The 26,019-nt window shown below is 48.7% G+C and overlaps 1 protein-coding gene across 1 annotated transcript in view; it reads left to right on the top strand.

Annotated features, from left to right (window-relative positions):
- The first annotated feature begins 14,520 nt into the window (after window positions 1-14,520).
- Window positions 14,521-26,019, top strand: part of DACT3 (dishevelled binding antagonist of beta catenin 3) — a 46,263-nt gene continuing 34,764 nt past the window's right edge. The window contains exon 1 of the mRNA XM_081868948.1: window positions 14,521-14,829. Within this exon, the coding sequence (XP_081725074.1) occupies window positions 14,617-14,829 (213 nt within the window). The 5' untranslated portion in view covers window positions 14,521-14,616. The remainder of the gene's footprint in view (window positions 14,830-26,019) is intronic.

Genomic DNA, 26,019 nt, shown 5'->3' on the forward strand with positions numbered 1-26,019 from the left:
CAATACTCTCTGTGCCTTGTACTTTGTACCTAAGAAAGATTGCTCTCAAATGCTATCTGCAGTAAAAATCCTGTGCTAATCTTACTTCTGCAAATTCGACCAGACAGTTAGCACATCGCCAGCTAAATTTGTCTGGCAGGTCAAAAGTCCATTTCTTAGCTTGCAAAAATATTTTAGCTGCTGTTTGCAGATTTAACCAGACTTCATAAGGAGGCCAGGAAGCCCCTTCTTCCTGCCTTATGCTTACTAATGCAAAGATAAGAAAAGACACGTGTAAGCAGAAGGGGAGGGGGGAGTGCTTAGCTAGCAGAAAGGCACGTATAAGGAATGTTTAGCAAGCATTAAAAATGTGTTTAGCAAGCAATATAGATGTGCCATATAAGGGAATAAGTTGAACATTTGCCAGCTGATTGGGCAAATCTGGAAAGGGTATGGGAGGGGGAAGAGTGTCCAGAAAAGTATAAGAACGTCTGCTGAAGTGTTTTGCTTCACAGCCAGTCTTTCAGGAGGGATCCTGCTGGTTGTCACTCTGCGCAGATTGCAATAAACTCTTTTCTCCAAAGAAGAAGTTGCTTTCCTGGTACTTTTGTTCCCTCCATGGTCCAGGGGATGGCGAGGCTAATGGATCCCTAGGTAAATAAGGCTTCATTTCTTTGGGGGCTCGTCCGGGATCAGCCCCCTCCCCAATACGGACCGGAGGGCCAGGCTCGACCTCGGTGAACAGCTCGGATCGGTGGTTGCAGGCTTCAGCGCGCACCCCATCAGATTCGTGGGGGAAGCCGGCCACACCGCTCCGGAGTGGAGACACAGGTCGAGGGAGAAAAGAGAACTGGCCAGGAGGGGTCCGCAGCGGAAAAGGTAAGCCCGACGGAAAGGGCAGCCCGAGGGAAAGGGCGAGGCCTGATCAGCCTCACCTGGCCGTGGCAAATAAAGTGCCGCCAGGGAAAAGGGAACTGGCTGTGGTAGAAGTGTGCCAGTAAGGTTAAATAAAAGGGAAACAGAGGGGACTGGTTGTGCAGGAGAGTGCCACCAGCAGAAGTTGGGAACAAAAGAGGGAGGGATATATATATATATATATTGTGATTTTTGGTGTGTTCTGTATGTTGTGTGTTGCATACTCCAGTGATTGAATTGTCAAGTGTGGGCCGGGGTATTAGTGCCCCTTGGCCGAGCGGTTGCAGGATTGTGCGTTTTCTGCCAGGGCGACCTCGTGCAGGCCACAATCTGTAGTATATGAAGTGTGAGAGAATTTTTACTGTGAATAGGAGCGGAGTATCTGGAAGAAATGGGTTCTGGCCAAAGTAAAAGTACCCCTTTGGAATGCTTTTGGGGATTTAAGCTGATGAGGGGAGGATGAGGACATTGTGTAAATTAGATTGGCCCACCCAAAAGAATAAATTGGCCGTCCACCGGGACCCTTGATTTGCAACTCATTAATCCATTAGATCAGAACATTTTGAATGTCCATTCTGATCAAATCCCCTATATCTCCACATGGAAGACCAATGTGGAAAAGAACCCCCCCCCCGGCTGAAGTCATGCTGCCAAGAAGCCTCAGGCAGCTGAATCTGCTCAGTCAGGAAGACAGGAGGACAACCCCCAGTCCTCCAGGATTCAGAGAGGGAAGAAGATAAAGTTTTAATGCCCCGGCAACAGCCCTGGCACCACCCCCGCCACAGGGAGCAGATGGCCCAGCCCCAATCCCGTGGACAATGCATTGTTAGACCTGGGCAAAGATGAAGAAAGGGAAGAAAGAGAAGAGGATGATGAGGATGAGGCATTTGTAGGAAGATTGGTTAAATTGACAAGTGATGGAAAGACATGAATAGAGGAACAGGCAGAATGTTTGAGAAAGTATGTGGAACCTTATGCAAAAGAAGTGGATGTCAGCCACCATTTGTTAAAGGCGGCGGAATGTGCAGGGCAACAGAAAAGGAAGTGGCAGAAAGAGTGGGGAAGGCAGTGAAGAGAGTGACCCTCCATAGGGCACATAAAGCACAGGAAAAGAGCGCGGCCAGAGTGATGCCTCTACGTAGAGTATATGACCCTCCGGCCCCCGCGGGACCTGATGGGGTGGTGCCCAATGGAACTTATACAGTTCAACATGCCCCCTTCTCTAGTACAGATGTTTGTAATTGGAGGAACCAAAACCCTTCATTTGAAGAAAACCCTGCCAAAATCATTAAGCTGTTTGAGGGAATTTTTAAAAACCTACAATCCCACTTTTGATGATGTGCAATATTTGATGGATACCCTGCTAACTACAGAGGAGGCTAGGCGAATTTATGCTGAAGCCCGAGCACACATGAGAGCGCAGGAGGCAGGAGATCAAGCTGTTGCAGCAGGATATCCTGAAAATATACGAATTGGGATTATCAGACCATTGATGGGCAAAATACCCTCACCACTTATCGCCAGAATGTCTTAAATGGCATGAGAAGGGCAGCCAGAAAACCCACCAATTTTGCCAAGATCAGAGAAATAATGCAAGGGAGTGAGGAGCCCCCAGGCGCCTATCTGGAAAGACTGAAGGAAGCCTACCGCCAGTATACCCCTGTGGACCCAGATAAGGCTGCCAATGTCCCTATCATAAAAACTGCCTTTGTAGCCCAGGCAGCGCCCGATATTCGCCGAAAAATCCAGATGGGCCACACCCTGAAATGGATGTTAGAAATAGCCCAAACCACTTATAATCAGAGGGAGGAAGAGGCCCAGAAGAAAAAAGGAGAAGTACCGGGCAAAAGAAGTTGATGGCCCTGAGGACGGGAGGTCCACCGTTAGGAGAAACCGCCCGGGGAGGAGGGCGAGGCCGCTTAGGAAAGAATCAGCATGCCATCTGCCGAGAGGCACCTATTTCCTCTCCCAGGCTAAAATGAGGAAATGTCAGATGCTATTATTACATCCACGTTAGAAATCCCAAGTCACCACAGCCCTCAACCCAGCTGCCCTATTACCGGTAGGAGTAGGTGAGGAGCCCACGCATGACTGCATTGAAGTAATGGATGAGGTGTACTCTAGCAGGCCTGACCTTAAAGATGAAGCAGACCCCCAGTGGCCATCATGGTTTATGGATGGAAGCAGCTTCATTGAGGCTGGACATCGGAAGGCAGGTTATGCAGTGGTAGCCCTGGAAGACCAGGTGATCAAGGCAAAGCCACTCCCGCCTGGAACATCGGCCCAGCTGGCAGAATCAACTGCGCTCACCAGAGCCCTAAACCTGGTGACAATGAACCAGCCTTTGTTCATTTAATGTTGCAGGAATTAGCTAAGGCACTACAAATCAACTGAAAGTTGCATACAGCATACAGACCCCAGAATCAGCTATCCAAGCTGACACAGGAAACTAGGTCTAATTGGGTGACAATGTTACCTCTGGCATTACTCAGGGTCCGCAATCTCCCATTAAATTGTGCTTGGGAGACCGGTCCCATATGTCAGAATGTTGTCCCCACATGCTGGTCAGGATATGCAATTGAATAATTATGTCCAGACATTCTTCCGAGTTTTCTTTTGTCTCGACAGGTGGACCCAGGCTCACAACCCCTGTGTATTGGCTGAATCAGTTCGAGCCAGGTGATGAAGTGTGGGTAAAAGATTGGGCACGGACGCAGCTACAATCGTGCTGGAAGGGACCTTATACCGTCCTGCTCTCCACACCCACAGCCGTGAAAGTTGCCGGCATCACCCCTTGGGTCCACCACACCAGAGTGACCACTACAGATTGGACTGTGCAACTAAATCCCGATTAACCCCTTCGGCTGACCATCTCCAGACCCTCCACTGACGACCGCTCTGCTGATATCACACCGGAAGCTGATATCTCTACGCACAGCTGAAGAATTGGATGGGAGGGGCGCCCGCGGGCAGCGTCCCCAACGTGAAAACCCGTGCTGGGACTGATCCAGGAAGTCCACCAGGACATTTAATACTTTCATAAGGACTTTTCTTTTCTTTTTTTTGTGTGTGTTATCTGCTCTATGCCCCACAGCCCTGACCCCACTGAGCCATATCGCCCTTACTGGCCTGCTGGCCTCTGCTACGAATGGTTCGTCTTGCCGGTGGTAAGAGATGGCGTGCTCTTTGGCTATTGGAAACTGGGGTTTGATGAGGTTGTCGTATTGAAACACCCCACTGCCCCGTTGTGGCTCCTCTCCCACACCACTGTCCAGCACGCGTGGGTAGTGCTCATACGGGAAGTTGCAGAAACGGTCGAATTCTATCAAGTTCTGGACCGCTCTTGCTGTTGTGGGAGGGTAGTCAACTGTTATCTGGGGGGTAGAGCACTGTACCAACCTCATCTGATAGACCAGGTCCTACTCTTAATCCAGGTGCTAGATGGGACGGAACCTATCTTAATGCAAGTGTTGCAGGGGTGGGAGCCTTAACCAGGTGTGCATTGAAATTGCTGAACAAGTGCCAGTAAGAGTTGCCACCCCAGGATTTCAGCTTCCATATGCTCTGGTCAGTAGGGAGGCAGCACGAGATTTCAATCCACCCAACAGGGTTAGTAGAAAAGTTGACCCACATAGTGGGAGCATCAGCTCACCGGTGGGCTCTCATCCTTGAGGCTCAACAGGTAATCGAGCACGAATATCAGTGGGCTCTTCAACAATGAGCACACCCCCTGAATATTGCTGGGAGGAACCATGGAGTGATTGGGGATGGTGGATGGGAGTTATTTCAACTGCCCTTGCCACATGGATGTGTCTCTTTTTCTGCTGGCATGAGCGTCATAGGCTCTGCGGGAGACGACGGCCCGATCCTTCTATCCCCTTGATGATCCTCCTAGTGTTCCTCGTTCTCCTAGTTGCAGGAGACAAGGAAGGTGCTGCACCTGGTGAACATGGTCAGATGGGAACTAGATTATTGAGTAAAATATCACGAGGAGAAAATTATCATAAGATGTGGAAAGACAATATTTATATCAAGGATATGTTCAAGTTCACCACAATGTTAAATCTTTCCAATTGTTGGCTGTGTATGCACATACCACCTTATGCTAAAAGGCCAGGTTTGATGCTACATGGAATTCCCATTGATGATATCTTCAATATAGAAAATAGAAAAAACCCTGAAGAAGCTCAGTGGCCGCCCGTAAAATTGGCCCTGTCCGAGCCAGCTTTTATTTGTTTAAAATTTTCTGAAGGGTCAACCCCACGAGGGATTTACCCTGATTGCTTACATGTATTGAATTTTGTATTTGATAGGGCCTGCTCTGCCTTCGTTAATTATGGAAATACCTCCCGGTGTTATCAATCCGATACTAGCGCCAAGTTAATGACTGATATGCACCACCTCCACAAAAGCTCTATTTCCAATTCCTCTGTTCAGACCCTATTAAATTTTACCCAGGAGCTATGGCACGTAAGCCTTCTGTTTTCACAAGCTTTCAAGTGGTCGGAGCAACACCGAAACATCAGTCGCCTTCTTCCGGAAGAGCTCTGGCTAATTTGTGGCGATGCAGCATTTAAATCCGTTCCCCGAGATCTTACTGGAGTTTGTACCCTAGGAGTGGTGGTTCCCCTTTTATATAAAATAGGAGAGTTACCAACATCTCTCAGACTGCGTAACCGCAGGGCAGTGAACGCACCTATTAACCACTATGTTGGGACCCAGATATCGCGGGCCCTACTACCCTCCTTAGGGGCAGCCATGAATTATAGAGATCTTCATTTGCTCGCCAATTGGACAGAAGGGCTATTTAATGATACCATTAAGGCATTAAAGGACCTCAACCAAGAAGTGTCTGCTATGAGGGAGGTCGTTTTGCAAAATCGTTATGCTTTAGATGTAATGTTGGCCTCGAAGGGAGGAGTTTGTGCGTTAATTCATTCTCATTGCTGCATGTATATCCCAGATAATAATGTCAGCATTTCGGCCACCATTGACCACATGGAAACAATGATAGCTGAAAACCCGCTAAAAATTACAGAAGGTGATCCATGGAATTGGTTATATTCTTGGCTGCCCGATGGTGGTTGGATCAGGCATATTATGGTATTTATAGCAGGGCCACTTATAATCCTTTTGCTTCTCTGCTTTTGTATTCCCTGCTTGATGCAATGCTTGCAGAATATGATGGAAAAGATGATGTCTCGCATGATGGGACCTCGCGTGATTGCTGTAATGAGAGAATATAGGCCCCTACCCCAGAACGAATCTAAGTAATAGATTGTTCAAAAGAAGAGGAGGGAGTAAAGGGAGATGGGAAGGATTTCTTTCAATACTCTCTGTGCCTTGTACTTTGTACCTAAGAAAGATTGCTCTCAAATGCTATCTGCAGTAAAAATCCTGTGCTAATCTTACTTCTGCAAATTCGACCAGACAGTTAGCACATCGCCAGCTAAATTTGTCTGGCAGGTCAAAAGTCCATTTCTTAGCTTGCAAAAATATTTTAGCTGCTGTTTGCAGATTTAACCAGACTTCATAAGGAGGCCAGGAAGCCCCTTCTTCCTGCCTTATGCTTACTAATGCAAAGATAAGAAAAGACACGTGTAAGCAGAAGGGGAGGGGGGAGTGCTTAGCTAGCAGAAAGGCACGTATAAGGAATGTTTAGCAAGCATTAAAAATGTGTTTAGCAAGCAATATAGATGTGCCATATAAGGGAATAAGTTGAACATTTGCCAGCTGATTGGGCAAATCTGGAAAGGGTATGGGAGGGGGAAGAGTGTCCAGAAAAGTATAAGAACGTCTGCTGAAGTGTTTTGCTTCACAGCCAGTCTTTCAGGAGGGATCCTGTTGGTTGTCACTCTGCGCAGATTGCAATAAACTCTTTTCTCCAAAGAAGAAGTTGCTTTCCTGGTACTTTTGTTCCCTCCATGGTCCAGGGGATGGCGAGGCTAATGGATCCCTAGGTAAATAAGGCTTCATCTTGTTTATTTTCAAACACAAGTTTCTAGCCCTCAAGGGAGAAGGGGGTGGATCTGCTTTCATCAAGGCACGTGCCATGGCATCTTAAGAAGGGCTTCCTCCAGGAACAGCATGGCTTGGCAGAACTCTTCTGCCTTTCTACCACAGAAAGTTGTGCCAAATTGGCACATTGAATGTTCCTGGAAGCCCTGGAACAGGGGTAGGCAAACTAAGGCCTGGGGGCCGGATCTGGCCCAATCGCCTTGTCAATCTGGCCCACAGACGGTCCGGGAATCAGCGTGTTTTTATATGAGTAGTACTTCGGGTTACGGACCCTTCAGGTTACAGACGCTTCAGGTTACAAACTCTGCCTGGTTCCCTGTACCCTCACTTCTTGCAGTGAGGGAACCGCCAGAAGGCCCTCGGCACTGGATCGCAGCGCAAGAGAGAAGACGTTAAGCTAGGCTTTGCTAAGCTGGCCTCCTCCAGCTGGTTTGGACTACAACTCCCATGAGCCTCGGCTACCACACAGGGGCTGATGGGAGTTGTAATCCCAAACAGCTGGTTGGCAGAGGCTGTGTTGAATCAAATTGTTATGTACAGAGTTGAATAGGATCCAAAATGCAGCAGTCTGATTGGTCCTAGAAAAATAGGATTCAGAATGCAGCAGTCTGATTGGTCCTAGAACAATAGGCTCCAGGATGCAGCAGTCTGATTGGTCCACAGGAGCCACCCAATCCAGCTCCAGGTGGAAGTGAATCCGCGACCTGATTGGGCTACAGGAGAATCCCGGAATGAGCCAATCACATGGGGCCCATTGTGTAAATAATGTATATAAAGGAGACATTCTGGGGGAACTTCCATTCCTCCTCACCACTATGAGCTGAATAAAGAGCATGAAATCCACTCTCGACTCTGAGTATATTTCACAAATGATCCAGCCCTTCAGCATTCTGTGGCTGCCTGTGATCTGCCAAGCTCTCCTGGAACTATTCCATAGATGGCAATGTGGCTACTCTGGAGTAGCGTGAGTTGCTGTGACTTGTGTGGCTATAGCAACGGTGGAACACAGATAATAACATTTGCAAGGCTTGGGGGGAAAAACCTGTGTGCTTTTTATCGGCACTGTGTGCATCTGTTTAAAAAATCTGATTGTGGCTCTGCAGCCCATCAGGCGCTGAGCTGTTTTAAAAAAGATATTGCTTGCGGGATTCCAACAAACCCACCAGTGTCACTCAGAGTTACTGCAGAAACTGCCGCAGATTTAAAACCATCCCTGGTCCCTGGTGTGGGGCAGCAGATATGCAGCAGTGGGAGAAATGCACTCTGCATGTGTGCAAGGGCACTGTTGAGGTCTAGGCTGCATGCTAAAATTCACCAGGTCTGCTGGACTGTCATTTTTGCAGTTTCATTCGATAATTAAACTTGCAATGAGTCAGTCCTTCACTGTGGCAGCACAATTCTCTAAAACTCCTTGCCCATTTACCGTATTTTTTGCTCTATAAGATTCACTTTTTCCCTCCTAAAAAGTAAGGGGAAATGTGTGTGCGTCTTATGGAGCGACTGCAGGCTGCGCAGCTATCCCAGAAGCCAGAACAGCAAGAGGGATTGCTGCTTTCACTACACAGCGATCCCTCTTGCTGTTCTGGCTTCTGATATTCAGTATATTTTTTTTCTTGTTTTCCTCCTCCAAAAACTAGGTGCGTCTTATAGAGCGAAAAATACGGTATATTGGCCTTGGCTGTATTATTTCTGGTCCAGGCTAAAAACTTGTTTAGGCAAGTCTACCCAGATATGTGATTTTATTACTTATGTTTTTGTTTAGTCATGTCCGACTCTTTGTGACTGTTATGTACTGAAGTTCTCACCCTGCGCCAGCAGGGGGATGCTGTAGATAGTTTTCACTCAGGTCCACATATGCAAATAAGAGATTGAAAGTGATGTTCAGTGATTGGATAGTTACAGAAAACTGTTACAGTTGCGTTGTACTGGAGCTCTATATAAGCAGGCTGGCAGAACCCTTCAATTCAGTTCTGTTCCGGCCTGTGAATAAACAAGAGCTGTTTGAAGAATTGCTGTGTCGTCTGATATGTTCATCCACAACTTAACAGTGACCCCCTGGACCAGAGCACGCCAGGCACTCCTGTCTTCCACTGCCTCCCGCAGTTTGGTCAAACTCATGCTGGTAGTTTCGAGAACACTATCCAACCATCTCGTCCTCTGTCGTCCCCTTCTCCTTGTGCCCTCCATCTTTCCCAACATCAGGGTCTTTTCCAGGGAGTCTTCTCTTCTCATGAGGTGGCCAAAGTCTTGGAGCCTCAGCTTCAGGATCTGTCCTTCCAGTGAGCACTCAGGGCTGATTTCCTTCAGAATGGAGAGGTTTGATCTTCTTGCAGTCCATGGGACTCTCGAGAGTCTCCACCAGCACCAGAATTCAAAAGCATCAATTCTTCGGCGATCAGCCTTCTTTATGGCCCAGCTCTCACTTCCATACATCACTATTGGGAAGACCATAGCTTTAACTATACGCAGTGGCGTAGCGTGGGTTGTCAGCACCCGGGGCAAGGCAAGTAATTTGCGCCCCCTAACCCGTGGATTTGCGCCCCCTAACCCGTGGATTTGCGCCCCCTAACCCGTGGATTTGCCCTAACCCCAGATGTTGCGCCCGGTGCGGCCGGCCCCCCCTGCACCCCCCACGCTACGCCACTGACTATACGGGGCTTTGTCGGCAAGGTGATGTCTCTGCTTTTTTACTCTGCTTTTATTATGTATATTTGTTTTTAAATTACTAATTGTACCCTCGTAAACCACTTTTGAGGCTTCCTCCATTTTAAATTTTTTCACAATCAAGCAGCGTACAAATTTTACGACCTAAATATTTTGATAAATACCATGTCTACATGTTTACCCATGTTTTATTCCGAATAGAGTATATTGTTTAATTTAACCACATGGGAATATTTGTAGATTTATTTTTGTTTGTTCATATTGCAACCTGTAAACTCCACCCCATTGTGATAAAACCGCAAAGTGGCGGCTAACGAAGAAAGCGCCATGTAAATCTTACCAAGGAAAATAAATGAAAACGATACCGGACGCCCACAATGTGTGTGCAAAGTCGTCCCACATTTCATGCGGTTAAAACCTATAGGTTTGCTTTAAGGGTGGTCCCACACAGAGCATGTGTGGGGTTGGACTAAATGGGGTTTTCTTCCCAAATCTACAATTCCATGATTCTTGAGGTTTTAAAGAATGCAGCCCACCGAGAACTGATGTGTGGATTGCGTGGACAATGCCCAGTATACCTTAAGGAGCATCTCCACCCCCATCGTTCAGCCCGGACACGGAGGTCCGACTCCGAGGGCCTTCTGGCGGTTCCCTCCATGCGAGAAGTGGGGTTACAGGGAACCAGGCAGAGGGCCTTCTTGGTGGTGGCGCCCGCCCTGTGGAACGCCCTCCCATCAGATGTCGAGGAGATAAACAACTACAGTGGTACCTCGGGTTACATATGCTTCAGGTTACATACGCTTCAGGTTACAGACTCCGCTAACCCAGAAATAGTACCTCGGCTTCAGGATGAGAACAGAAATCGTGCTCTGGCGGCGCGGCAGCAGGCCTCATTAGCTAAAGTGGTGCTTCAGGTTAAGAACAGTTTCAGGTTAAGAACGGACCTCTGGAACGTAACCCGAGGTACCACTATATCTGACTTTCAGAAGACATCTGAAGCAGCCCTGTGTAGGGAAGCTTTTAACATTTGATGTTTTATTGTGGTTTTAATATTCTGTTGGGAGCCACCCAGAGTGGCTGGGGAAACCCAGCCAGAGGGAGGGGTATAAATACTAATAATACTAATACTATTACTACTTGTAATAATAATTTATAATAATAATAATAATAATAATAATAATAATAATAATAATATATTATTATTATTATTATTATTATTATTATTATTACCATTATTATTATCCTTTGCCTTTGCTGGGCCACGTTTCCCCCTGCCAGTAAAGCTTCACCCCACAGGTGATAAAATTAGCAAAAGCCAAGCCCAGTAATTAATTCCCAGCCCACTGAGAGCCAGTGGCATAGCGTGGGGGTGCAGGGGGGGCAGGCCGCACCGGGCGCAACATCTGGGGGTTAGGGTTAGGGGGTGCAAATCCACGGGTTAGGGGGCGCAAATCCACCGGTTAGGGGGCACAAATTACTTGCCTTGCCCCGGGTGCTGACAACCCACGCTACGCCACTGCTGAGAGCAAGACGTGCTCACCATGAAGTGGTGGAAAAGGGGAGTGCATTTCCCCCCCTTTCACCACAGCTCACGAGGAGCCACTCCTGGCCTTGCAGCTACCGCAGGATTATTTTGTGTGCGTGTTTTTTTTTAATTCGCCACAGCCGACTCTGCTATTTTCCACTGCCCCTGTTGCCAGCTGCCACCCCCACCCCCACCTCCCATTGTCATGGCTACCACCGTCCCCATCACCATGGCTACCATGCTCGCACTATTATTATCACAACCATTTATAAACCATTGTTGCGCTCCTTTCCCCCGTCACTGTCACATCTGCCAGCCCCTTTCTCCCCGACGTTTGAGCCATCGCCGCTGCGCCCTGCGTATTTTTAGGACCATCCTCGGATGGCTGGGACTCTTCCCCGCACCCACCGACCCACCCCTCCTGGAAAGATGGTCAGCTAAGACCAGGCCCACCAAAACAGAAGGGTGGGCGATGTCCAAGGCTCACACAGGTTCACTACAGATCTGGTAGCCAGCTTTTCGAAAGGGTCTGTTTGCTAAGAACAGGCCTTGTAAAGGTAAAGGGACCCCTGACCGTTAGGTCCAGTCGCAGACGACTCTGGGGTTGCGGCGCTCGTCTCACTTTACTGGCCGAGGGAGCCGGCGTACAGCTTCCGGGTCATGTGGCCAGCATGACTAAGCCGCTTCTGGCGAACCAGAGCAGCACACAGAAACGCCGTTTACTTTCCCGCCGGAGGGGTACCTATTTATCTACTTGCACTTTGACGTGCTTTTGAACTGCTAGGTTGGCAGGAGCAGGGAGCTCACCCAGGCCTTGATACCAACACAATTTCCCCTGTGTCCAGTGAACTGTGTAGAATTCAAAAGTGCATGAGCAAGAATGAGGCAAACCAGAGAAAGTTGTGACAGAGTACCATTCTGCACTTCATCCACTGGGCAAATTATCCCGAATTATTAATACAGTGGTACCTCGGGTTTGGGACGCGGGTGGCGCTGTGGGTTAAACCACAGAGCCTAGGACTTGCCGATCAGAAGGTCGGCGGTTCAAATCCCCGCAACGGGGTGAGCTCCCGTTGCTCAGTCCCTGCTCCTGCCAACCTAGCAGTTCGAAAGCACAAAGTGGAAGTAGATAAATAGGTACCGCTCCGGCGGGAAGGTAAACGGCGTTTCCGTGCGCTGCTCTGGTTCGCCAGAAGTGGCTTAGTCATGCTGGCCACATGACCCGGAAGCTGTACGCCGGCTCCCTTGGCCAATAAAGCGAGATGAGCGCCACAACCCCAGAGTCGGCCACGACTGGACCTAATGGTCAGGGGTCCCTTTACCTTTACCTTACCTCGGGTTACATACGCTTCAAGTTACACACTCTGCTAACTCAGAAATAATACCTCGGGTTCAGAACTTTGCTTCAGGATGAGAACAGAAATTGTGTTCCGGCGGCGCGGAAGCAGCAGGAGGCCCCATTAGCTAAAGTGGTCCTTCAAGTTAAGAACGGACCTCCAGAACGAATTAAGTACTTAAAACCCGAGGTACCAATATATATATATATAAAATTTTTGAACTGCCTATCTGAACTGAGAGACTCGGTTTCCTATTGAAAGTTGGCAGAATATCCAGAATAGGAGAGGGGAAAATAAAAATCTTATTCCTGGTTTACCATCTCCTCCTTTGAGCCAGGATTATGAAAATGGGGTGGTATATGCCAGCACTTGCCAATGAGATGCCCTCTAGATGCTTTGGACTACAATTCAGCACCGCCCAGAAAAACACTCTTAGGAGGATCCGGAGATGTTTGAGGCCAAAGGGCTGATACGGCCCTCCTGCTCTTCCTATCAGGCCCTCAGGACACTTCTGTGCTTTGCTTTGCTCCCTAAGGATTGCAATACAGGGGGTTGGACTAGATCGGGGGTCAGCAAACTCTTTCAGCAGGGGGCCGATCCACTGTTCGTCGGACCTTGTGGGGGCCAGACTATATTTTGGGGGAAAAATGAATGAATTCCTATGCCCCACAAATAACCCAGAGATGCATTTTTAATAAAAGCACACATTCTACTCATGTAAAAACACACTGATTCCCGGACAGTCCGGATTTAGAAGGCGATTGGGCCGGATCTGGCCACCGGGCCTTAGTTTGTCTATCCATGGACTAGATGACCCGTGAGGTCCCTTCCAACATTGCAATTCCTTAATTTTTCTGGAGAGAGGGATGTGTCTGCGTCTGCGTGTGTTAGATGGTAGCCTCCTGCTAAGCTGCGTGTTCCCTACGTGTTCGCCCGTCGTCTTTTTAAGGGATTAAGAGAATCCACCCCAAAACAGTCACTCCCCCACCCATCCCAGGGGCGTTCGGCGTCTCAACTCCTCCTCTTACACTCGGTGCAGAAATGCACTTTCTGCAGCTCTTGGGAGAAAAGGGACTGAGGCCGATGGGCGAGGAAAGTTGGCGGGGCGAAAGCCCTGGAGGAAAACGAATCTGGGCTTCCCAGCGCTTCCTCCATTCATGGTGTGCAGCGCGCGCGCGGGGGGGTGGGGTGGTACTGCTAGATGGGCGGGAGCGCAAAGCAGAGTTCAAAGCGCACAAGTTAGTATTTTATGAATGAGGAGGCGGGACATGGTCAGGACGGAGATCCTGCCTATTAATTTTAAAGCAATTTTAATATGGGTGGGCGGGGTTAGGCATATGAACAAATGTAACACTCCGGCAACAGGAAGAAGGAAAAGGAATTTCGAGACGGCAGATGAGTTCATAGAAGCTTTGAAACAGAATTAGTATCAATGACTGACCACATTTTCAGAGAGGGAGCTCTGGAACGTCAATGGCTTGAACTGTGGGCGTGGCTGCGTAGGTAATTAAGGACCAGCGAGCCAATGGAGCAAGTGGAAGGGCGTGGCTATGCAGATAAGGTGGGTTGGGCGAACCAATGGCGGATGGCTGAAACATTCCTGGGGCGGGGTTTACCATGCAGATAAGGCACCGCAGGTGAGTCAATGGCTCGGCTCCGGGGCGCGGCTATGCAGATCGCCTTCGGCCCGCCGGCCAATGGCTTGGCTGGAAGGCGGGGCCAAAGTGCAGAAACCAAGGGAGAACAGCCAATGGCTCGGCTTCAGGGCGTGGCCATCAGGTAGGCCGGGGTTTCTAACTGGGCGCGGCCAGGCCAGCGAAACTCAACCGCGGGGTCCCAAGAAGAGACCGGGCAGGAGGGGCGTGGCTTTGTAAAATAAAGCGGAGCCCGGCGAGCCAATGGCTTCTTCGGAAGGGATATTATGCAAAAAAGCCCAGCAGGGTGAGCGAGGGTCCAATTGTTTGAATGGGAGGTTCGGCTACGGAACCCGGGGCCGCCCAATGGAGGGCTGCGCATGCAAATCGAGCCCGGCAGGCCGGCCAATGAGCGTTGCTATGCAGATGAGGCGGTGACAGCGCCGGAGCTGCAGCGGAGCGAGCTCGCCCGGGGTTAGCTTTAGCGCTGCTGCGCTTGGCGGAGCAGGACTCGCACCCGGCGCCGCGCTCCATCCGTCGGAGGATGATCCGGGCGTTCTCGTTCCCCGCCAGCCCGGAGCGGAGCCGGCTCCGCGGCTGGCTGGAGGGCACCTTGGCCGGCTTGTGCGAGCTGCATCTGCTCCGCGAGCGCCAGGAGCGCCGGGTCCGGCAGGCGCTGCGCCTGGCCGCCGAGTCCCCGAGCAAGCAGGGCGATGGCGAGGCTGGAGGCGGCGACGCGGCCCCGGAGGACCAGCTGGTGAGAGAGAGAATGAGGGAGCCCCATTGTCCGCCCCGGCGGGGGCCTTTGCCGGACCCCCCTGCGCTGGGATGCGGTCCGATCCTGCTCGGGGGAGGTGCTGGGTTCGGGGGCGAAGGAGACTCGAGGCTGGATTCACGGGAGATGGGGAGGGGGGCTTTGGGAGGGGAGGGGTCTTCGCGCGAGGAAAGGTCCGTACGTACCGTAGTGCTGTTGGCGGGCGTGAAAGGGTTAAAATGGGGAGGAGGGGGCGAGCCGCCGCGATTATCCCTCCCCCGCTTCTCGAGTGTGGTTTTGGGGGTGCGGGGCGCGCGCATCAAGGCTGCGATCCTGCTGCACCCGACGAGTTGCGGCGGTGTAAACGCGTGGCTGCCTTTGGGGGAAGGGTCCTTCTGCAACGTTATTGGAGGGGGGGGCGCTTCTGTATCGTCTGCCTGTGTTTCTGGTCCGCCCCCCTCCCATATCTTGTGTTGTCCACCGGAGAGCGAAGATTTATTTCATTTTTTGAAAGGGAAAAGCGGGGGCTTTCAGCCCAGCATGGCTGTAAAGGGATCGGGAGACCGACGAGTCGGTTTCTCTGCGGTTTTATTAATGGGCTTGCGAGAAATGCCATAGGAGCGTTGCCTGTGCGCCTTCGAAACCCGGGGGATCTCGCCTCGCCGTTTTTACCTCCTGGCGGTTCGTCTTGAGCAACCGATGAGTCGCCGCTCCCCTCTCCAGTCCAGCCCTTGAACTTCAAGGCACCCACCCCTCTGGCCCGTCCACCCGGGTCCTTCTGGTCGGTTACACTCTTGGGGGCGGGGAGGGCAATGCTCGGACTCCTGGGTTCTCTTCTGAGGTTGGGGCTTGGGGACTCCTCTGTGCGTGCGGAGCGCCGGCTAGGGAAGGCGGCGGGGAGTGGTTGGGGGTTGTTAGTGTTGACGCCCGGGAGTGGGGAGATGAAGCAGCTTTTTGGTCTGTGAACGATTTGGGGGGGGGGAGGGAGAAAGGGTGGGAAGGATTTTGGGTTGGGCAAACAGTGCGTTGCTCACAATATGTGCGTGCAAATCATGAGATATAGGCGGTGCGCCAGTGGAACTCACGGCCACCAGGTTTGGAACCGATGCTCTGAAAGAATCCATTGTTGAACACACTGGCTTATGATTCTCTTGCAACTCCTCCTTTCTCCAAGCAATTGAAGCTTCAGCTTTGCAAAGGGGGTGGGAAGGGGCTTTGAAGACCTGTGGGAAAATACTCTTATTGGTGATAGAACCTCTCTCTCCAGGAGCTCTGTGTTCCATAAGCTGCTGGCTGCTGTTGGAAGGGGGCTGCAGGCTTAGATGAGCACCACTGGTCCCATCCAGCCAGAGGATTCTTGGCTTCTGTTGCCAAATCTGAAAGTCTATTTACAGTGTGTTCATCTTAAGAAGGAGTGAGACGGAAGACTGCTAATCTCAGTAAGCCAATGTTAGCTCCGGCCTCGCAACCCTGGCCTTCTGAACCAAGTGATTTGGGAAGTTACCTGTTGAATCTCAGACACCCACAATTCCGGATGTATCTGCATTCTACATTTATACGGACTTGATATCAGCTTTTTACCCAAAGCATTCTGGGAACTGTGGCTTACTAGGAGGTGCCAAGGAATTCCCTGTACTCGTGAGCTATCCATGCCCATTGCAGACCCACAAAATCCTGGGTTTCCCTGGGGATAGGTAAAGGCAAAGATAAAGGGACCCCTGACTGTTAGGTCCAGTCTTGGCCGACTCTGGGGTTGCGGCGCTCATCTCGCTTTACTGGCCGAGGGAGCCAGCGTACAGCTTCCGGGTCATGTGGCCAGCATGACTAAGCCACATGATTATTAAGCCATTATTATTATTAAGCCGCTTCTTGCAAACCAGAGCAGCGCACGGAAACACCATTTACCTTCCTGCCGGAGTGGTACCTATTTATCTACTTGCACTTGACGTACTTTTGAACTGCTAGGTTGGCAGGAGCAGGGACCCAGCAATGGGAGCTCACCCCCTCGCGGGGATTCGAACTGCCGACCTTCTGATCAGAAAGCCCTAGGCTCTGTGGTTTAACCCACGACACCACCCACATCCCTGGGGATACAGCATTGCTATTAAAACTGCATAACTGTGCTGTAGGACTAGGGAAACTCTAAACCAGCCTTCCCAACCTGGTGTCTTCCAGAAGTTTGGCACTACAGTTCGCATCATCCCCAACCAATGGTTAAACTATGGGACTTCTGCAAGGAGGCAGCCATGGACACCAACCTGGATGGCTTTAAAAGAAGATTAGAGAAACTCCTGGAGGAGAATCAGGCTACTAGTTGTGACAGTTATGCTCTGCCCTCCACACCTGAAGGCAGAAATGCCTCTGAATGGCAGTTGCTGGAAACCACAGAAGGGGCGAGGGGGCTCTTGTGCCCAAATCCTGCTTGCCAGTTTCCCTTTGGTTTTTGTTTTTTAAAAAGATATTTATTAAGATTTTATATAATAGAAACAACAAAAGGAAAGAATACATCATAAGAGAACAGAAACAAGAAACAAGAAACATATAAAAAAGAAAAAATCCATTTTTTAACTTATTATCTATATAACCCTCTTTCTTGACTTCCTCACATCTCCCTTCTCTGTGTTCCCCTTTACACATTCAAGTTCAGCAGATTCTAACCCTCTTTCAAACCTCGTTTATAATTATATATTTCAACCTATTATGTCTCCAATTTTCCTTCTCTTCTCATTCTCAGATTTTAACTATTCTTAATAACTTAAACCCTTATACCATTTTGTTTAAATTTGACATAATATTACTCCAATCTTTCCCCCCCTTTCCTTTTTTTAAAATTTTGCATACTGCTTTTAGCTAGGTCACTAATGCCATATTCTCTTTAAGTCCAACATCATTTTAACATTCAAATATTTTACAATGTTTCTGCAGGTAGTCTTTAAATTTCTTCCAGTCCTCTTCCACCGACTCTTCTCCCAGGTCTCGGATTCTGCCAGCCATTTCTGCCATTTCCATATAGCCTATCACTTGCATCTGCCATTCTTCCAGGGTGGGGAAATCTTGTGTCTTCCAATGCTTTGCGATGAGTATTCTTGGTGCTGTTGTTACGTACATAAAAAACGTTCTTTGCGAGTTTCCCTTTGAAGCATGTGGTTGGCCACTGTAAGAACTGGATGGTGGACTAGAGAGACCATTGACCTGGTCTTAAATTCTTCTAGGAAGGCTGTTTTTAATGCTGCCTCCTATCAGTTCTGTTTTTGTTGTTGTTTAGTCATTTAGTCGTGTCCGACTCTTCGTGCCCCCGTGGACCAGAGCACACCAGGCACTCCTGTCTTCCACCGCCTCCTGCAGTTTGGTCAAACTCATGCCGGTAGCTTCGAGAACACTGTCCAACCATCTCGTCCTCTGTCGTCTTTGAAAACTGGAACAGGAGAACTGCAACAATTGCATCAAAAATCTATGGGGTTAAGGAGGAGAGCGTGTGGGGCAACTCATGGGTGAGGGGGGAATTAAATGAGCGTACAAGGGGTTCACAAACCAGGCCCCCAGTTACTGGCCATACTTGGGGAAAGAATCTTAAAAGCAGGGCTCCGTGTGAAACCCCTGAATTGCAGTTCAACTCTCTTCACTGAGGTCTGAATCAAGACAACGATTTCCTTTCCCATTGCAGAGGTTGAAGTCAGCACTGTCAAATTGATTGCTTATTATTATTATTATTATTTATTAGATTTACGGTATATGCCGCCCATTATAAAAAAAACTCCTCAGGGCAGTGTACAACATTAAAAACATATTTTACAGAGCATAATAATAACATAAAACAAAGCACAGTAATCAAAAAATCATAATAACAGTTGTCCACCTGACCTTTAACAATCCATAGATTATTTAATGGCTGAAGGCCAGGGTAAAGAGGAAATGTTTTGCCTGGCGCTTATAGACGTGTAATTATGGCACCAGGTGAGCCTCTCTGGGGAGAGCATTCCGCAAAATGGGGAGCCACCACAGAGAAGGACCCGTTCTCTTGCTACCACCCTCCAAACCTCTTGGGCAGGAGGGACACAGAGAAAGGTCTCAGGTGACAAGCGCAGGGTGTTTTAATACCTATGAGCTTGCCATCTGAGCTTTGAGCATCCCTGTGGTGAAGTGGTGAGAGTGTCAGACTAGGACCTCTGGGTCTTGGGTTCAAATCCCCGCTCAGCCGTGAAGCTCACTAGGCCAGTCACTGCCTCTCGATCTAGCCTACCTCCCAGGGTTGTTGTGGAGGTTACATGAGGCAGTGTAGATTCGTGTACGCCACCTTGAGCTCCTTGCAGGATAAGGTGTGGGGGGGGGTGTGAATGCAATAAATAAAATACAATCTCACTCCAAAAGGAACATTATCGTTTCCAAATGCATCCAGTAACTTGTTGGTTGTGGTTGTTTGGTATCTGTCTTGGGAGACAATGGAGGAATTTGCCTTTGGGGGTGAAGTCAAACCGTTGGAGAATCACAGCGCCTGCTGTGGCTGTAGAGACCGATAGAGGAGAGAAATGTTTTGTTGCAGCTGGGGCAGAGGAAGGTGTCCGGTTGTGCCGCTGCAGATGCACCATTTTTACTTAGAAAGCCAGGCTTTTTGGGGGGTGGGGGTAGAGAGATTGCTGAGGACACCACCCCCAGTAAACTGGGAGGAGACTCAAAAGGGGAAGAGATTGGGGGTGGAAAAAGAGAACTGCCATTGGTTCTCCTCTTTCCATGGTAAGTAAATGCTTATTTCATTGGGGGTAAAGTTCTTAAATCTTTCACCGCCTGTGGTTGAAATGGCAGCTATTTGGTGATTAAGCATGAAATATTAATGCCGGAGGAGAATTCTGTCTTATTTAAAATAAAAATATATATTAATGCAGCTCCAAGTTAAAATTGTGGTAGATGCATAGCCCACAGAGGTCTAGCAATTGTGCGTGATGGGAATAAAGTATGCATGCACTGATTTATCAGCGCATAATCACTATGGGTTAAACCATAGGGCCTAGGACTTGCCAATCAGAAGGTCGGCGGTTCGAATCCCCGCGACGGGGTGAGCTCCCGTTGCTTGGTCCCTGCTCCTGCCCACCTAGCAGTTCAAAAGCACGTCAAAGTGCAAGTAGATAAATAGGTACCGCTCCAGCGGGAAGGTAAACGGCCTTTCCGTGTGCTGCTCTCGTTCGCCAGAAGTGGCTTAGTCATGCTGGTCACATGACCCGGAAGCTGTCTGCAGACAAACGCCAGCGCCCTCGGCCAATAAAGCGAGATGAGCGCTGCAACCCCAGAGTCGGTCATGACTGGACCTAATGGTCAGGGGTCCCTTTACTTTTACCTTAATTCTGGTTGCAAACTTCAGGTTCCTGCAGGGAAACTGATTATGGACCATGCATCCTGACTGGTTTGCTCCGAGGTCATACTCAAGTTCTCTCTTTGCTGATCTGTTTGCTGGGAGGTTGTACGCCAAAGAACTTCCACCCTGATCTGTTGTGGGGAGGTATATGACTTCCTGCCAATCAGTTGCTATTCCACGCTTTGTATTGCCTTCCCTGTCACTTTCCTAACTGCAAAAACTCCTCTTTGTTGTGACAGAGCACTTTAACCTCCCTCAGTTGCACAAACCAACATTTCCAGCATGTGACTGAACCCCGCCTGCAAAATGGTGACAGTCTGGGGGTGATTTGGTTTATTTTATTCTTCGGAGAGGTGTTTGCATATGCCCCAGAGTCCTGGGGAGTAGTTGATGAAGGAAGGTGTCCCCAGCACTTACTGTATTTTTCGCTCTATAAGACTCACTTTTTCCCTTCTAAAAAGTAAGGGGAAATGTGTGTGCATCTTATGGAGTGAATGCAGGCTGCGCAGCTATCCCAGAAGCCAGAACAGCAAGAGGGATCGCTGCTTTCGCTGCGCAGCGATCCCTCTTGCTGTTCTGGCTTCTGGGATTCAGAATATTTTTTTTCTTGTTTTCCTCCTCGAAAAACTAGGTGCGTCTTATTGTGCATCTTATAGAGCGAAAAATACGGTAACTTGTAAACAGAAGCTAAGGGGCTCAAAGAAATATGTTATCTTGTTTAAATAAATAAAAAAATAAAAAAAGGCCAGTAGCACCCTAGAGACCAACTAAGTTTGTTCTTGGTATAAGCTTTCGTGTGCATGCACACTTCTTCAGATGCTTCAGAAACTTCAGATATCTTGTTTATTTACCCTTGCTCCTGGAAGCCAGTCCTCTAGTTCAGAGGTGGGGAACCAGACGTTGCTGAACTACAACTCCCATAATCCCTGGGAAGCGTGGCTGATGGCCAGAGCTGAAGGGAGTTGTAGTTTGGCAAAATCTGGAGGGTCAAAGCTTCCTCCCACCTGGTCTCGTTCTTTCACCCACAGATGACCACAGAAGCCCCTCATCCCTGCCCATTCAATCTTTTAAGGCCTGGAATCTCCTTTAGACAAATATAAATGCTTCCTTTTTTCCCATATGGTAGATGCTGTTGTCTGGTTGGCTATTGTAAGAGCAGAATGCTTTGCGAGATGGTTTGTGACCTGATCCCAGCAGCTATGTTATTCTGCTGTTCTTACGCAGCAGAATTAAAACGTACCCTTGAAGCTATTGTATTGACTGCGTTTGATGGGCGGGAATAGAAGAGCCTAAGGTAAAGGTAAAGGGACCCCTGACCATTAGGTCCAGTCTTGGCCGACTCTGGGGTTGCAGCGATCATCTCACTTTATTGGCCGAGGGAGCCGGCATACAGCTTCTGGGTCATGTGGCCAGCATGACTAAGCCGCTTCTGGTGAACCAGAACAGCGCACGGAAACGCCGTTTGCCTTCCTGCCGTTTGCCTATCTACTTGAAACGCCGTTTGCCTATCTACTTGCACTTTGACATGCTTTCGAACTGCTAGGTGGGCAGGAGCAGGGACCGAGCAACGGGAGCTCGCCCCGTCACGGGGATTCGAACCGCTGACCTTCTGATCGGCAAGTCCTAGGCTCAGTGGTTTAACCCACAGCACCAAGAGCCTAGAAACCTCCTATTTCCCCAAATCTTAAGGCGTAGCAGAGTTGGGTGCTGGAGGGTCTTAGAACAGGGGCCAGCAAACTTTTTCAGCAGGGGTCCGGTCCACTGTCCCTCAGACCATGTGGGGCGGGGGCCAGACTATATTTTGAAAAAAATATGAACGAATTCCTATGCCCCACAAATAACCCAGAGATGCATTTTAAATAAAAGCACACATCCTACGCATGTAAAAACACCAGGCAGGCCCCACAAATAACCCAGAGATGCATTTTAAATAAAAGGACACATTCTACGCATGTAAAAACACGCTGATCCTCGGACCGTCCGCGGGCCAGATTGAGAAGACGATTGGGCTGGATCCGGCCCCCGGGCCTTAGTTTGCCTACCCATGGTCTATAGGCGAGATTCCCAAACTTTGTTGGGTTCAGCCTCCTTGGTTGCATAAACTCATCCTAAATACCTGCTCCCCTAGCATGATTCAGAATAGCAATATGCTGGCATGCATATTTGTGGTACGACAAGGTAAAGGTTCATAAAATGTTCAAAAACCATATTGTCAGAAAAGCCATATTCGCGGTCTGGACAAAATATAAAGACTTATTAGAGAGTAAAACCCCGAGGTGGTTATCACCAGTGGAGGCCAAGGCTAGAAAAAGACTCAGTATGGAGGTCGGATGGCCAAAATATTGGGAAATGATAGAAAAAATAGGAGACAACTGGAGACTGCAGAGCTTCGAAAAATTAAAGAATAGGGTGCAAGATTGGTTTCATTATGCCCAAATTCAAGAAGTTTTTAAGTCTGACAAAAAAACAGGATTCCAGGTGGAAAAATCGAAACTAGAGACAGAACTGTTAGAACCTAAGACTAAGGTACTTTCGAGAATGTATAACTTGCTGCTTAAATGGAACACTCAGGATGAGATAGTCAAATCAGCCATGATAAAATGGGCTCAGGATATTGGGTACAACATTATGTTTGAAGACTGGGAAAGGTTATGGACCACTGGAATGAGATTCACGGCATGCAATGCCTTGAAAGAGAATATTATGAAAATGATATATAGGTGGTACATGACCCCAGTCAAGCTAGCAAAAATTTACCATCGATCTGATAATAAATGTTGGAAATGTAAGGAGGCTGAGGGGACATTCTTTCACCTTTGCTGGACGTGTCCAAAAGTGAAGGCCTTCTGGGAAATGATTTACAATGAGTTAAAAAAGGTGTTTAGGTACACCTTTCCCAAGAAACCAGAGGCCTTCCTCCTGGGCATAGTGGACCAAAGGGTGTTAAAGAAGGACAGAACACTTTTTATGTATGCAACTACAGCAGCAAGAATACTTATTGCAAAAGGTTGGAAGACACAAGACCTTCCCACGCTGGAAGAGTGGCAGACGCAGTTGATGGACTATATGGAATTGGCAGAAATGACTGGCAGGATTCGAGATTTGGGAGAAGAGACAACGGAAGAAGACTGGAAAAAATTTAAGGATTATTTACAAAAACATTATAAGTTGTATGAATGTTAAGAATCTGCATGATTTGGAAATTTTTGCTCCTGCAACCAGATTGGGAAAATAGAAAATTAAGTTATAAGTAAGAAAAAGGTGAAATTTAAAGTTATTTTATGTATTATTCTAAGGCATAAATATTTGAAAAAAGGTACTTTAAATCTAGAAGTAAAATATTTTGAAAGATACAAATAAGACACGAAATAAGGTAATAATTTGCTGACATGTTTATTGCAAAGAACGCAGGGTGAGGGAGATGTGGGGAAGTCCAGTTAACAATGTAAAAATGCATTTTGAAAGTTGGATCGCTTTTTCTTTCTCTTTTTTCTTTTTTCTGTAAATTGAAAATGTAATAAAAATTTTTAATAAAAAAACAAAAAAACAGAATAGCAATATGCACGGCAGACCAAGAAAGGTAGTAACACAATAAATTTAAAGCGGTGACAACATGCTAGACAGCTGCCTTGGGAAAAAACAGGATGTCCTGTTTCTTCTGGCAAGAGGATAGCAGCAAAAATGGTGCCCCCAAAAAGGACTTGGGTGGGGGGGGCAGTGATCCTAAGTAGCTCCCCAAAGCATGTATTTTGGGGTGCTGTGCCTGAAAAGAGCTTGGGGGGGGCGCAATCTCATGTGGGTCACATGACTCACGCGGGATTGTGGACCCAGGAGATGGCACCCTAGATTTGGGCTGCTTCGTTTTGGAAGACATGTAACATTAAATTGCACATTTATTCAATGTCCAGTGGAAGCTATTCAGTTTAATTAACTTGACAAGGCCCCTTTGCCTCTTAGCACCCACCTAAGGAATCTCCTCCCAAAGGGGCAGTATCGCCCCCACTTTGGGAACCGCTGGTCTAGAGAGTGGTCTTTCTGGTAAAGGTAAAGGTAAAGGGACCCCGGACCATTAGGTCCAGTTGTGGCCGACTCTGGGGTTGCGGCGCTCATCTCGCTTTACTGGCTGAGGGAGCCGGTGTACAGCTTCCGGGTCATGGGGCCAGCATGACTAAGCCGCTTCTGGCGAACCAGAGCAGCGCATGGAAACGCCGTTTACCTTCCCGCCGGAGCGGTACCTATTTATCTACTTGCACTTTGTGCTTTCAAACTGCTAGGTTGGCAGGAGCAGGGACTGAGCAACGGGAGCTCACCCCGTCGCGGGGATTCGAACCACCAACCTTCTAATCGGCAAGTCCTAGGCTCTGTGGTTTAATCCACAGCACCACCCGCGTCCCCTAAATCTGATGTTTGGTCAAGCACTTGCCTCCCATTGCTCTTGGGACTGACCTGTTCCACAGCTGAAACACCTTAATTTTGGTATAGATATTTCCCAAATGTCTGAACAGCCCAAGGCAAGCGAGAATGGCTTGCAAGCTAAACACTGGTGAAAGAATGCTCCACAACACCATTCTTTTTAAATTAGCATCATATCCTTTGTTTTCATTTTGATTATAAATGTGCAATAAAACCCATCCACCCAGCGTTTCTGTGATATATTTCTCTCTCTCCCTGCCTGAGTACCATGCATTTTTTCAAATACAATCAGGAACATTCATAAAGCGGTACAATAAAGCACCGCAGGAACAACGGATTAATAATAATAAAATCCCCCTCATCATCTTGGGACCCTAATTAAAAACACAAGAAGACGCCTGCCAGAATATCTGCTTTGTGCATCGGATGGTGTAGACTCTGGTCCACAAAATGATGGATGGGCTGGTCTTTAAGGCGCTCTAAGATTATTTGTGGTTCTGCCTCAGCCATTTGCCAACCTACTGCCCAGCATCCGTGGCTGGCACAGCTGGGAGTTGCGATCCAAAACATCTGGAGGGCACCAGGTTGGCGATGACTGTTTTTGCAGTGGTGATAAAATCTTAAGACTGTGCCTGCATCAAAACAAGGCTATTCACAGTCCGTTAAAGAAAATTGGGGCACTGCCCCACCAGCCTCTGCTCTTAGCCCTGGTTTACCTGCCTTCTAACTTAATAACCATGGGTGGTGCTGTGGGTTAAACCACAGAGCTTAGGACTTGCCGATCAGAAGGTCGGCGGTTCAAATTCCCGCGACGGGGTGAGCTCCCGTTGCTCGGTCCCTGCTCCTGCCAACCTAGCAGTTTGAAAGCACACTAGTGCAAGTAGATAAATAGGTACCGCTCCGCCGGGAAGGTAAACGGCGTTTCCGTGCGCTGCTCTGGTTCGCCAGAAGCGGCTTAGTCATGCTGGCCGCATGACCCGGAAGCTGTACGCCGGCTCCCTCGAGATGAGCGCCGCAACCCCAGAATTGGTCACGACTGGACCTAATGGTCAGGGGTCCCTTTACCTCTAACTTAACAACCAGTCCAGGGGGTGGCGCTGGCACCCAGCTTCCCCCTTTAGTCTCCTTCTGTGTTGCCCTTGCAGGACTCTGTAGGGAGAAGCATGGGGACAAAGCGTCTGCCTGTCGTTGGCTCTGGCGCCACCTGCTGTTGGGCTCCCTACCTTTTGCCCTACCAGCTCCAGCGAACACCAGCCCTCTGGTTCGGCGAATCTCTTTGTTCCCAGTTCCTAAAATAAGACTGACGGGGACAGCCTGTGCACTCCTCTTATGCTCTGCATCCCACACGCTCCCATTGCCAGTTTGGGAAGCGGCGATAATGTGACGTTGGCCGCAGTCCATAGCTATCTTGTTGTTTTGATGTGTTTCCCCCC

The sequence above is a fragment of the Podarcis erhardii genome (genome assembly GCF_964252035.2).
Source record: "Podarcis erhardii genome assembly, chromosome: 7".
NCBI classification, from domain to species: Eukaryota; Metazoa; Chordata; class Lepidosauria; order Squamata; family Lacertidae; genus Podarcis; species Podarcis erhardii.